The sequence below is a fragment of the Bombina bombina genome, chromosome 4 (genome assembly GCF_027579735.1).
Source record: "Bombina bombina isolate aBomBom1 chromosome 4, aBomBom1.pri, whole genome shotgun sequence".
Classification (NCBI taxonomy): Eukaryota; Metazoa; Chordata; class Amphibia; order Anura; family Bombinatoridae; genus Bombina; species Bombina bombina.
This window is the reverse complement of record NC_069502.1, coordinates 774440771-774455341: the sequence shown is the minus strand read 5'-3', so window position 1 is coordinate 774455341 and position 14571 is coordinate 774440771. Positions and strand designations below refer to the sequence as shown.

Below are 14571 nucleotides of genomic sequence, written 5' to 3'. Positions count from 1 at the left end.
GTGGGCGCCTTAAAGGGCAGGTCAAAAAAATACATGAGTTGATTATGTCCTAATACATATTAGTGGCACCACTCATATTTTGTTTAATAGTAGTGTAAGTGTACATTTGAAAAAAAATGACAGGCAGAGGCAGGCCACCCTGCAGGTGCCGTCATGGTTGTGGTGCTGTGATTCCCTTTGATCCTACAGAGGGCCACGTACATGAACGCGAAAAGTTCTGAGGAGGACCTAGTTGACTAGCTAACACAGGACAACCCAATCTTCTACAGCTTCCACTCGGAACCTTGACGTACCATCCACCTCCAGCTTAGCTTCGGGCACCTCTCAAGTGACCATTCGCCCGCCTGCCGCCACCACCAACACTAGCACCACAGCCGCTTCACTTGATCTGTCAGAGGAGTTATTGACACATCTGTTTGAAGAAATGAGTGATGCGCAACCATCATTGACAGAGGATGTAGATAACAGTGATATCAGTCAGGCAGCATTACAGACATGGACGTATGGTGTGGATGATGATGATGTTGTACCCGCTGCTGCTTCCTTTGTTGATTTGTCAGATACAAGTGAAGCGGTTGATGATGATGCATCCGTGGATGTCACGTGGGTGCCCGTCGCTAGAAGAGAGAGAAGAAGAGGGGGGAAAGTTCAGATGAGGAGACAGAGAGGAGGAGGAGGAGATGAGTTGGAAGCAGGGGGAGGTCGTCACAAGGAGCTAGTGGCACAGTCAGACAGCATGCATCGGCACCCGGGGGTCAGCCAGACAGCACGCCAATCAACGCATGCTGTTGCCACCACCAGAATGCCGTCATCGCAGAGCTCAGAAGTGTGGCATTTTTTTTGTGCGTCTGCCTCTGACAACAGCGATGCCATTTGCAAACCTGTGCCAAAAAGAAACTGGAGTCGTGGGAAGTCCAACACCCACCTAGGTACAACTGCTTTGCGAAGGCACATGATCTCACATCACAAACGCCGATGGGATGAACACATGAGTAGAAGCAGCACACAAACTCAAAGCTGCCATCCTCCTCCTGGTCCAGCATCTTCAGCCATGTCAACCACTGCTGTCCTCCTTGCCCCCTCTCAACCATCCGCCACTCCATCTCTCTTCCGTAGCAGTTCCATGCTCATCTACCCACAGTCAGGTGTCTGTCAAGGACATGTTTGAGCGTAAGAAGCCAATGTCCCAAAGTGACCCCCTTGCCTGGCATCTGACAGCTGGCTTGTCTGAACTCTTAGCCCGCCAGCTTTTAACCATACAAGCTGGTGGAGTCTGAGGGCATTCAAAAATTTGTAGCTATTGGGGACACCGCAGTGGAAGGTACCCGGACGAAATTTCTTTGCACAAAGGCAATCCCCAACCTGTACTCTATTGTGCGAATGGAAGTAATGGCATATCTGGCAGCACAGTGTTGGGGCAAGGGTTCATCTGACCACTGATAGCTGGTCTGCAAAGCATGGTCAGGGCAGGTATATCACCTACACTGCGCATTGGGTAAACCTGCTGATGGCTGCTGACGGCTGCCAAGCATGGAATGCGTTGCTCTGCAGAGGAGTTGGTGACACCACCATGACTTGCAGGCAGGCCTGCTGCCACCTCCTCTACTCCTCCTACTCCATCCTCTTCCATAACCTCTTCCTTGGCTGAGTCCTCTTCTGCTGCTGCGTCGTGCTCCACATCAATGGCACCCCCAAGCTCCGCAGGTACTATTCCACATCCCGGATATGGCAGTGTCGCGCCGTCTTGGGGTTGACTTGCCTGAAAGCAGAGAGTCACACCGGAACAGCACTCCTGTCTGCCCTGAACGCACAGGTGGATCAGTGGCTGACTCCGCACCAACTGGAGATCGGCAAAGTGGTTTCTGACAACGGAAGTAATTTGGTGGCGGCATTGAAATTGGCAAGTTGACACATGTGCCGTGCATGGCACATGTGTGTAATCTGATCGTACAACGCTTTGTGCATAAGTACCCAGGCTTACAGGACGTCCTGAAGCAGGCCAGGAAGGTGTGTGGCCATTTGAGGCGTTCCTACACGGCCATGGCGCACTTTTCCGATATCCAGCGGCGAAACAACATGACAGTGAGGCGCTTGATTTGCGACAGCCCGACACATTGGAATTCAACACTCCTAATGTTCGGCCGCCTGCTCCAACAAGAAAAAGCCGTTAACGAGTATTTGTATGACCGGGGGTGCTAGGACAAGCCTCTGCGGAGCTGGGAATTTTTTCCCACGTTACTGGGTGCTCATGCGCAATGCCTGTAGGCTCCTGCGTCCTTTTGAGGAGGTGACAAGCCTAGTCAGTCGCACCGAAGGCACCATCAGCGACCATCATACCATTTGTTTTCTTCCTGGAACGTGCCCTGCGAAGACTGCTGGATCAGGCCGTAGATAAGCGTGAAGAGGAAGAGGAAGAGTTGTGGTCACCATTACCACCAGAAACAGCCTTATCAGCATCGCTTGCTGGACCAGCGGCAACGCTGGAAGAGGATTGTGAGGAAGTCAGAGGGGGAATGTGGCTTTGAAGAGGAGGAAGACCAACCACAACAGGCATCCCAGGGTGCTCATTGTCACCTATCTGGTACCCGTGGTGTTGTACGTGGCTGGGGGGAAGAAGATACCTTCAGTGAGATCACTGAGGACGAGGAACGGGACATGAGTAGCTCGGCATCCAACCTTGTGCAAATGGGGTCTTTCATGCTGTCGTGCCTGTTGAGTAACCCTTGTATCAAAAAGCTGAATGAGAACGACCTGTACTGGGTGTCCACGCTACTAGACCCCCGGTATAAGCATAAAGTGCCTGAAATGTTACCAAATTACCGCAAGTCAGAAAGGATGCAGCTGTTCCAAACTAAATTAAAAAGTATGCTTTACACAGCGTATAAGGGTGATGTCACAGCACAACAGGAATCTAACAGGGGAAGAGGGGAAAGTAATCCTCCGACTCCCACGACCACGCCGGCAAGGACAGGACGCTTTACAGACATGTTGTTGATGGAGGACATGCAGAGCTTTTTAACTCCTATAAATCGCCACAGCCCTTCGGGGTCCACCCTCAGAGAACGACTCGACCGACAGGTAGCAGACTACCTCGCCTTAACTGCAGATCTCGACACTTAGAGTAGTGATGAACCCCTTGACTACTGGGTGTGCAGGCTTGACCTGTGGCCTGAGCTATCCCAATTTGCGATAGAACTTCTGGCCTGCCCCGCTTCAAGTGTCCTGTCAGAAAGGACCTTCAGTGCAGCAGGAGGTATTGTGACTGAGAAGAGAAGTCACCTAGGTCAAAAAAGTCTAGATTACCTCACCTTTATTAAGATGAATGAGGGATGGATCCCGAAGGGACTGACATTGGGCGATACATTTGAGTAAAAAAGGCCTGATGACTCTGAGATGAGCTGCCTTGGGCTAAAAATGGTCCACACGCTGCTGTATTTTATCTTCGAATGCCGGATGACTTGCGTGACTTATCTGCCACCAACTAGGGTTCAAGCCGCAATGTTTTAGGACACTTTCTGCCTGGGAAACAAACATCAATTTTTCTGGCCGCTGCTACAGCAGCGGCTGCAACAATACCTAATTTTTCAGGCATGTGTACATGCCTAATTTTTCTGGCCTCTGGTGCAGCACTGTGGCTTCAAAAACGAAACCAATAAAAAATGCACATAAAAGGCAGTGACGTGCAGTGAGGTCAGAGGTTGGTGAGGCAGAGAGGTTAAACACATATTCAAACCGGTACTCCTAAACCACACCAGATGAGCATGAGACACAAATACCCTCAATCCTGGCCAGGCCTTAGTAAAGATTTGATTATGTGTTTAACCTATCTGCAGGGTTTAATACAATGGACACATTGAGTGTCTAGGCAGTGGGAAGAATGACAAATTTCCTAATGAGTTTTAATACCAGTTTGATTGTGTGTTTAACTTCTCTGCCAGGGTTTAATAGAAAATCTTGCTATTTTATATGATTGTGTTCATGTAGTCAGCCAGCAAGACCATAAAATAGTTGGTAATAATATGCCAAGTATTTCACGGTCTTGCTGGCTGACTACATGAACACAATCACATAAAATAGAAAGATTTTCTATTAAACCCTGCAGAGAAGTTAAACACATAATCAAACCTGACTTACTCCCACATGTATAAACCATATCAACAGTTATTAGCACAGAGCATACACAACTGCAAAATAATTAATGTAGCACACACCTGTGGTATATGTATATGTATGTATATATATATATATATATATATATATATATATATATATATATATATATATATTATATAAAAAAACAGCAACAACAACAAACAGAATCAGAATTTACAGACAGAAGGACTGACAAGAAACATTTTTGCAGAAACAAAATAAACTTGAAATACCATAAAATATAATTACAGTTATCTACAAAAGCATATAAACACAAGCCACACCTTTACAGATAACACTCATATGCACTGCACAAAACACTTTACATATAACATCTATGCATGACAAACATGCAAAAACATGCAAAACCTTATACACAGAACACATGCAACAGCTGTACACAGGGCACAGAATTCCTATGTAAAATACCTGTACTTTGAAGAGTATGCAGAAGCTCACACCTACACTCACACACTCCTGTGACTGGCAGCAGTTACCAAGATAGCTAAATGTAGACAACAGCATTCTCTGATTCTTTTTCTATTGTATCCCCCCAATGTCGGTTGCTCACTCTTCTTTGGAGTCTCCCTTGCATGGGCTTGAATTGTCACAAACAGGAGCTTCTTCCCCCTGTTCAGACACTGCCTGCTGCTCCATGCTGCACTCTATCAGATAGTCACAGATAGGGCACTCGCACAAAAGCCAAAAACTATGTCTCTCTGACTCTCTCACATATTAGTGCATCATGGCATGTGAATAAACAATGTATGCAGAGCGGGTGATTTTACTTATTGCCAATGCCTAACAAAAATCAATTCCCATTCCCATGGCTGCTAATCCATACGGATACTAAATACTATAGCTGTGTTGTGCTGCACTGCAGAGGATGTCTGACAATTCGAAGACACTACACACAGTGCACACAGTCACTCTCACTCTCTCAGTCACTGACTGCTGTGTGCTCAGCTCAGCTGTTACGTGTCCCGGACTGTCACTCACGGCCCTCAGGCTCTATCTGAGTCCTATGATCCTCCTCAGTGAAGTCCTCCACCCGACACCTCCCCTCACTCACAGTCACTCTAGTAACAAGTCAGTGTTCAACTTACTTCACTGTCACAGTCATTTGCCAGAGTAGTCAACTTACTGTTACTGGACACTTGGCTGACTCCTCATCCTCGCGGCTCGCTCCTCTGATCTGACTGGCTCCTCTATGCAGCAGCTCCCTCATGCTATAACTGTGCAGTCTTCCCGCCACCAATGCACCAATGACGTCACTCAGAGTCAGCCAACTCAGCCAAGACCAGCAGCCAGTGGCACGCCTCCCTACGCTGGTGCTGCTGAGCTGATTGGCTGTAGATTTAGCTCCATCATAGAGGCAGTTTTGAGAACCGCCTCTATTGGAGCGTGTATAGTGCCGAGTAAGCCACCACTGGGTGGCACTAGCTCATAGTGAGCTAAGAACAGGATTCAGCATCCAGATTGTGCAATCAATGGAGGACTGCGGAATGGCTCACTGCCTCCTTATTGCGCAACATGGATGCAAAATATTTTAGCATATAGAATTATACATATATTGTGATGGTGAGCATCGGGTGTCGCCGGTGGGGAAGGGGGGGTACCTAGGGGGCGTGGCCCAAAAAAATGAAACTGAAAAAATATATATATTTTTTTTTTTATTTATCAAAATTAAAAAAACTTTTTTCTCTCATTTGACAGGGGAGACGCTGCCTCCCTTGCCTCCTATTACTGCACATCACTGATAAAATGGATTAAACTGATAGGAATAGTACTACTTAACACACCACTCCTATCTGGTGGCACATTAGATTGCACGCGCAGTGCCCCAAATTTGAAGTAGAACCAAGCATCTTTTTCCATCTCCGGGTTCCTAAAATCCATGCCATATACACGTCCCCTGATAGGGGACGGAACAGAGATTAAACTGATAGGAATAGTACTACTTAACACACCTTATAATAACGCAGAGAGAGGCAACGCAGAGAGAGGAGTCTGAAGAAGAGAAGTCAGAGGAGGAAGGTGGCTTTGTGGAGGTGGAAGACCAAACACAGCAGGCGTCCCAGGGGGCTTGTTGTCACCTTTCGGGGACCCTTGGTGTTGTACGTGGTTGGGTGGAGGAAGAGACCTTTAATGACATCAGTGAGGACAAGGAACGAGACATGGCTAGCTTGGTATCCAACCTTGTGCAAATGGGGAGTTTGCGGTTGTGCAAATGGACTGTTTGCGGTTGTTTGCGGTGCGTTAAAGGGACAGTCTAGGCCAAAATAAACTTTCATGATTCAGATAGAGCATGTAATTTTAAACAATTTTCCAATTTACTTTTATCACCAATTTTGCTTTGTTCTCTTGGTATTCTTAGTTGAAAGCTTAACCTAGGAGGTTCATATGCTAATTTCTTAGACCTTGAAGCCCACCTCTTTCAGATTGCATTTTAACAGTTTTTCACCACTAGAGGGTGTTAGTTCACGTATTTCATATAGATAACACTGTGCTCGTGCACGAGAAGTTATCTGGGAGCAGGCACTGATTGGCTAGACTGCAAGTCTGTCAAAAGAACTGAAAAAGGGGCAGTTTGCAGAGGCTTAGATTCAAGATAATCACATAGGTTAAAAGTATATTATTATAAATGTGTTAGTTATGCAAAACTGGGAAATGGGTAATAAAGGGATTATCTATCTTTTTAAAACAATAAAAATTCTGGTGTAGACTGTCCCTTTAAACGGGGGAGTTTGGTCTGTCACTGTGAAGCGGGCGTAACCCTTACACTACCTGATCGATACAACATCATACCTGATGTTTTAAAGCACGTTATTCCAAACAAGTTAGGAATGTTAGGTGATTTATGCCCTTTGTGGCTTAAAACCAGACTCTGCATCAACTATGTAATTTTCCATGGGAGTTTTGCCATGGATCCCCCTCCGGCATGCCACAGTCCAGGTGTTAGTCCCCTTGAAACAACTTTTCCATCACTATTGTGGCCAGAAAGAGTCCCTGTGGGTTTAAAAATTCGCCTGCCCATTGAAGTCAATGGCGGTTTGCCCGGTTCGCTGGTTCGCAAATATTTGGCGAAGTTCGTGTTCGCTGTTCGCGAACCCAAATTTTTAGGTTCGCGACATCACTATTGATGGGTGGAAACACCTCCACATACATGAAAACTGTCTGTGAATTAAAAGCACTCCATAATTGTTAGAATGCTGCCCATATTGTATCAGTTGTTTTTATATGAGCTTCAAATCTGTATCTAAAGCCAGATGTTTTATTTTTGTATTCTAGCGTGTATTTCAATATGATTGTTCATAATCTACATATACTGAAACCTTAAATATTTATACTGGTTATTTCTTATGTTTACAGGTCTGTCATTCAGTTTAAGCTGTTTCCACAATTATTCCACAAACTCTTGAAAAGTACTTTCACGGAGCAAGAGGACCCATTACCAGAGATAATGCAGAGCTCAGAAGTAAGTTTAATTCTAGCAGCACTTATAATAAGATAGTAATATAAGTAACTCACATATAAAGGTTTTATTAATTTCTACTGGTTAGATCAGGTCAGGCTATTTTAGTCCTGCAGATGTGAATTTGTTAAAGATACATTTTTAGGATTACTGTATATGTCCCTAATTTATGGACTGGCTATGCCTATCCACCTAACATTATTAATGATGACAGAGAATAAACATTCACTAAAATAAATATGAATGTACCCAGCTTGATGTTGCATTTTTGCCAGGCATTCCTTGGACACATTTGATATGGCATGATGTAGGTGTGGCTATTCATGAGACTTATTTGCGTTACATACTTGATTTACATTTGATGAGCGCACAATACATATGCAATAGAGCAGTGCACTCTGCACCCTGTGCAATCGTTCTCCTCTGATTGGCAGGTCATCTATGTGGCTGAATCTATTGTGTTTATGCCCTCATGGAACACCAAGAACGTGATGTGGCAGCATTGCAGGCAGGCAGTGCACCTTTTCAGGACCTTGGAATGATGACCCAAGATATGGAACATACCAATAGTTTTAAGGGCTGTCTGTGCTTTTTTATTTTTGTCATTTTTGAAAATATTTTTTTTGTGTGTTTTCTCTATTCTCTACTTGTAGCATAGAAGCTATTACTTTCTAAGGGCTAGATTACAAATGATGCGGTATTTTTTCTTTTTGCGATCATGAAAACTCTGCTAGAGTTAAGCTTTTTGCACTATTCGGGTTGCGTTTGTATTACAAGTTTTAAAACAAATATTTTGCGCTAGCGTTAACCCAAATAGCGCAAAAAAACTAACAAGTTTTCATGTGCATGTATTCCCCACTAGAAATCAATGGAGAAAAAAAAGTAGCTGAAAAAAAACTAACACCCGGAATCGCGCAAACTACATTATATTTTCTCATTCCCCATAGAAGTCAATAGAGAAAAAAATGGTTAAAAAAACCACTCCCATTATCATTGATAAAACATCTTAGTTTAGGATTCCATGCATATTATTGTCATTAACAATTGTAAGAAAAATGACAAGAGAACATTTGTTTTGTTTTTTTACTTTGAGTCACCTTGTATTTTGTAATGATAAATTAGCAGACATAATAGACATCAAGCCATGAAAATATTTGATACATTTAAAAATTAGGGATAAAAATATGATTTTAGAGTTGACTTAACGTACAATGTGTGCATACTACTATCACTGTCCAAACTTGCTTTAATGCTCACAAAGAGGACTTGGACCAAGCCTGTGCTTATCAATCACTGGCTTTTTCTGCTCAGGACTGGTTGCACAGTATGCCTGGTGACCAAATATAACTGTGTGTTTAAACTCTTGAAGGGAGTTAAGCACATAGTTACCAGGGACAGTTTCTATCATTGTAAAATGCTGTATTAGTATTTATTATTGCATTGACATGTTCCTTTAAATGTCCTCCCAATGAGTAAATCTGTTTAAAGGGACATGAAACACAAACATTTTCTTCTTTCATGATTTAGATAGAGCAAACAGTTTTGAACAACTTTGCAGCTTACTTATCAAATGTGCTTCATTCTCTTGGTATCCTTTCTTAAAGGAAAATCAATGCACTACTGGAGACTGGCTAAAATTATTGTGTAGGGCAATGACAAGAGGCATGTATGTGCAGCCATCAGTCACCATCTATCTCCCAGTAGTGCATTACTGCAACTTTAACAAACATATGCTTTTCAACAAAAGATACCAAGAGAACAAAAAATAGATAACAAATTAAAGTTGTTTAAAATTGCATGTTCTATCGGAATCATGAAGTTTAATTTTCACCTTACTGTCCCTTTAAATCCACAGAAATGGATGGACATGATTAATGAATCAATAGAATGATTTGTATCTCTAGAGTTTTCTTATTGAGTTCTAAGAAGCGAATATACAGGCCAGTTACATGTACATCACTTTGTAAATGGATTAGCACAGGTTGAAAGAGCCTTTTGAAAATGACTACATAGCTGTTTTGCAATCAGTTTTTAGATGATCTTTTTCATATTGCAATATAACAATAAACAATAATGAAAGTTTATGTATTTTATTTTACAGTTGGAAGTTCTTAAGTCAGATCTCATTGTGTGCACACTGGTTGCTATTTTATCGTTTGCTGTTAGTGCCAGCACTGTTTTTTCTATCGCTGAGGGTAAGTAACAATATTTGTATTAATATTTTTAATGGTACTATGAGAGCTGTTATACATTACAGATACATTATTAAACCATTTTTTATATACAGGTCCACAAGATTTTGTTACACAGTTGTTGCAACTGAATTATTACATTATTTTCTCCCAAAAAAAACTTAATAATTTTCTATATCAAAAGTTGTTTTTTTTTTATATAATCATGTCTAGCAAAATTAAAATACTAAACATTTTCAATCAGTATATTCTACTTCTACGTTGAATTCCTAATGTTAATAAAGTAGGATTGATCTCTTGTGAGTAGGATTTTTATGAAGATCCTATGGAGACAATAGCAAATTTATAGTAAAGTCGATGGGTTTGAAAAGAAAGAAGCTTGTGAGCCAGTGGAGTCTGCAACTCAACACTGTCTTTGGGGGTTTATGTTGAGTATTGTAATGTAGCTGCCTATCCTCCACATCTAGAACTCTGCATAGGTAGATAATCAGCTCACAATAAAAAATTAGCCTTTCCAAAATTCTTTACGGGAAATGATTCAATCTTCAGGTTGTGACATCCTTGATTGCCGGTCTCACTAGACATATGCACAGGCAAAAAATGTGTTTTGTCTGAAAGATTTGGTTCTAATTTTTGTGTGATTAGGGTTGTCAACATTTCAGAAATAGGGGCTGAATTATCAAGGGCTGAACGCCCCCCTAATGCTTCTGTTTCCGCACGAGCCTTCAGGCTCGCCAGAAACAGCAGTTAAGAAGCAGCAGTCTTAAGACCGCTGCTCCTTAACTGGTCCACCTGCTCTGAGCGGCGGACAGCAATCAACACGATCAGATATGATCAGGTTGATTGACACCCCCTGCTAGCGGCCAATTTATAATGATAAATGCTGTCGGCATTCATCAATGTCTGTAGGACATGATCCGCTGAGTGGATCATGTCGGACAGACCGATGATAAATTGCCCCCATGGCGTCATTAGGTTCATCAGAATATTTGGAAAAATCATTTTGTTCACAACAATATCTGTTTATTAACATTACACTTGCATAAATGCCAACAATTAAAGGATTCAGTGGTAACTATGTGTAAAGAACATACAACAACTAGGAACAGTTTTTATAAAGAGAATTTGAAGTATAAATTCAAATTAAAAGCATGTTATAATTTCAGTAATATCAGTTAATCATGCACTATTTTTTTCCACCACCCTGTTGTCTCACCCAATTTCCCTCTTACTTCCAGTACCACCTTTCCATCCCATCTTATTTTTTTCAGCTTTCTCATTCTTTTTGAAATCCCTCATTCTTAACAATGAGGGACTTCAAAAAGAATGAGAAAGCTGAACAAAAATAAGGATAAGATGGAACACACATTTCTAACGTTCTCAAAGATATTAGGAATTAACTAATGATGACCACCACAGAACAGGAAGGACAGGAGCAGGAGAGGAATCAGCAGCCATCAGTTACTGAATGTGGCAGGCCTCTTGTACACAAACCCCAAAAATACACCCCCAAGGAAGGAGGAGAAAGACATGCCTAGAGTCCCTTGGTCACAGCGGCCAACAGTTCCCTACAAATTTTAAAATTAAATGATCATGACCACCACAGAGCAGGAAGGGCAGAAGCAGGTAGGTAGCAGCAGGCGGCAAAGTTACTGAACTAGGTAGGCCTCTGGTACAAAAACACAAAATATATACCACCAAGGAAAGAGAACAAAAATGTGCTTAGAGTACTTTGGACATCATGGCCAACAGTTCCCTAAGATTTTTGGAATTAACTGATGATGACCACCACAGAGCAGGAAGGACAGGAGAGGCATCAGCAGGCAGCAGAGTAATGAACTAGGTAGGTCTCTGGTACTTAAAGGGACAGTCAAGTCCAAAAAAAAAAACTTTCATGTTTCAAATAGGGAATGTAATTTTAAACAACTTTCAAATTTACTTTTATCACCAATTTTGCTTTGTTCTCTTGGTATTCTTAGTTGAAAGCTAAACCTAGGAGGTTCATATGCTAATTTCTTAGACCTTGAAGGCCGCCTCTAATCTAAATGCATTTTGATAGTTTTTCACCACTAGAGGGCATTAGTTCACGTGTTTCATATATATAAGAGCTCATGCACGTGAATTTACCATGGAGACAGCTCTGACTGGCTAAAATGCAAGTCTGTCAAAAGAACTAAAATAAGGGGGCAGTCTGCTGAGGCTTAGATACAAGGTAATTACAGAGGTAAAACGTGTATAATTATAACTGTGTTGGTTATGCAAAACTGGGGAATTGGTAATTAAAGGATTATCTATCTTTTAAAACAACAACAATTCTGGTGTTGACTGTCCCTTTAAAACCCAAAAATACACCTTCAAGGAAGCAGAAGGAGGTGACAGCAGAGCTGCTGAACTAGGCAGGCCTCTGGTTATAGTAAATCTCACAAATACACCTCTAAAGGAGAAGGAAAGATGTGTCTAGAGTCTCTTAAATTAAGCGGCCAGCAGTTCTCTAAGGATATGGCATTGATTGATGATGATCACCACAGAGCAGGAAGGGCAGAAGCAGCAGAGTTACTGAACTATTTGTATAAGGATACCAATGGCACTACATAAATTATTGCCAGGACCAAATTAATCCTTATCTGTGGGGTATTATTTATATACCCATCTTTGTGCTATGTATCTATTAGAACTATTTACTAAAACCCCCCTAAAAAGGTTAAATATATACAGCACTCTGGGTCATATAATTCAATATAAACACATAATATAATTGAGTTCAGATTTATTGTGTGGTGTTACAAGTTTGATATAAAAACTTAGGCCTAGATTTAGAGTTGGGCGGTAGCCGTCAAAACCAGCGTTAGATGCTCCTAACGCTGGTTTTTACCGCCCGCTGGTATTTGGAGTCAGTCAGGAAAGGGTCTAACGCTCACTTTGCAGCCGCGACTTTTCCATACCGCAGATCCTCCTACGCCATTTGCGTATCCTATCTTTTCAATGGGATCTTTCTAACGCCGGTATTTAGAGTCGTGGCTGAAGTGAGCGTTAGAATTCTAACGACAAAACTCCAGCCGCAGAAAAAAGTCAGTAGTTAAGAGCTTTCTGGGCTAACGCCGGTTCATAAAGCTCTTAACTACTGTGCTCTAAAGTACGCTAACACCCATAAACTACCTATGTACCCCTAAACCGAGGTCCCCCCACATCGCCGCTACTCTATTAAAAATTTTTAACCCCTAATCTGCGGCTCCGTACACTGCCGCCAGCTACGTTATCCCTATGTACCCCTAATCTGCTGCCCCTAACATCGCCGACCACTATGTTATATTTATTAACCCCTAATCTGCCCCCCACAACGTCGCCTCCACCTACCTACAATAATTAACCCCTAATCTGCCGACCGGATCTCACCGCTACTATAATAAATGTATTCACCCCTAAAGCTAAGTCTAACTCTAACCCTAACACCCCCCCTAACTTAAATATAATTTATATCTAACGAAATAAATTAACTATTATTAAATAAATTATTCCTATTTAAAGCTAAATACTTACCTGTAAAATAAACCCTAATATAGCTACAATATAAATTATAATTATATTGTAGCTATTTTAGGATTAATATTTATTTTACAGGCAACTTTGTAATTATATTAACCAGGTACACTAGCTATTAAATAGTTAAGAACTATTTAATAGTTACCTAGTTGAAATAATTACAAAATTACCTATAAAATAAATCCTAAATTACAATTAAACCTAACACTACACTATCAATAAATTAATTAAATACAATACCTACAATTATCTACAATTAAACCTAACACTACACTATCAATACATTAATTAAATACAATACCTACAAATAAATACAATGAAATAAACTAACTAAAGTACAAAAAATAAAAAAGAACTAAGTTACAAAAAATAAAAAAATATTTACAGACATTAGAAAAATATTACAACAATTTTAAACTAATTACACCTACTCTAAGCCCCCTAATAAAATAACAAAGCCCCCCAAAATAAAAAAATGCCCTACCCTATTCTAAATTTAAAAAGTTCAAAGCTCTTTTACCTTACCAGCCCTGAAAAGGACCCTTTGCGGGGCATGCCCCAAAGAATTCAGCTCTTTTGCCTGTAAAAAAAAACATACAATACCCCCCCAACATTGCAACCCACCACCCACATACCCCTAATCTAACCCAAACCCCCTTAAATAAACCTAACACTAAGCCCCTGAAGATCTTCCTACCTTATCTTCACCACGCCGGGTTCACCGATCGATCCAGAAGAGCTCCTCCGATGTCCTGATCCAAGCCCAAACGGGGGGCTGAAGATGTCCATGATCCGACTGAAGTCTTCATCCAAGCGGGAGCTGAAGAGGTCCATGATCCGACTGAAGTCTTCTATCAAGCGGCATCTTCAATCTTCTTTCTTCTGGATCCATGTTCATCCCGCCAACGCGGAACATCCATCTTCACCGACGACTTCCCGACGAATGACGGTTCCTTTAAGGGACGTCATCCAAGATGGCGTCCCTCGAATTCCGATTGGCTGATAGGATTCTATCAGCCAATTGGAATTAAGGTAGGAAAATTCTGATTGGCTGATGGAATCAGCCAATCAGAATCAAGTTCAATCCGATTGGCTGATCCGATCAGCCAATCAGATTGAGCTCACATTCTATTGGCTGTTCCGATCAGAACATCCATCTTCACCGACGACTTCCCGACAAATGACGGTTCCTTTAAGGGACGTCATCCAAGA

The 14571-nt window shown here is 41.7% G+C and overlaps 1 protein-coding gene across 1 annotated transcript in view; it reads left to right on the top strand.

Annotated features, from left to right (window-relative positions):
• LOC128657846 (pecanex-like protein 2) overlaps window positions 1-14571 on the top strand; it is a 629457-nt gene that overhangs the window by 271015 nt on the left and 343871 nt on the right. The window contains 3 exon segments of the mRNA XM_053712268.1: window positions 7525-7630; window positions 9729-9806; window positions 9808-9822. Of these exon segments, the coding sequence (XP_053568243.1) occupies window positions 7525-7630; window positions 9729-9806; window positions 9808-9822 (199 nt within the window).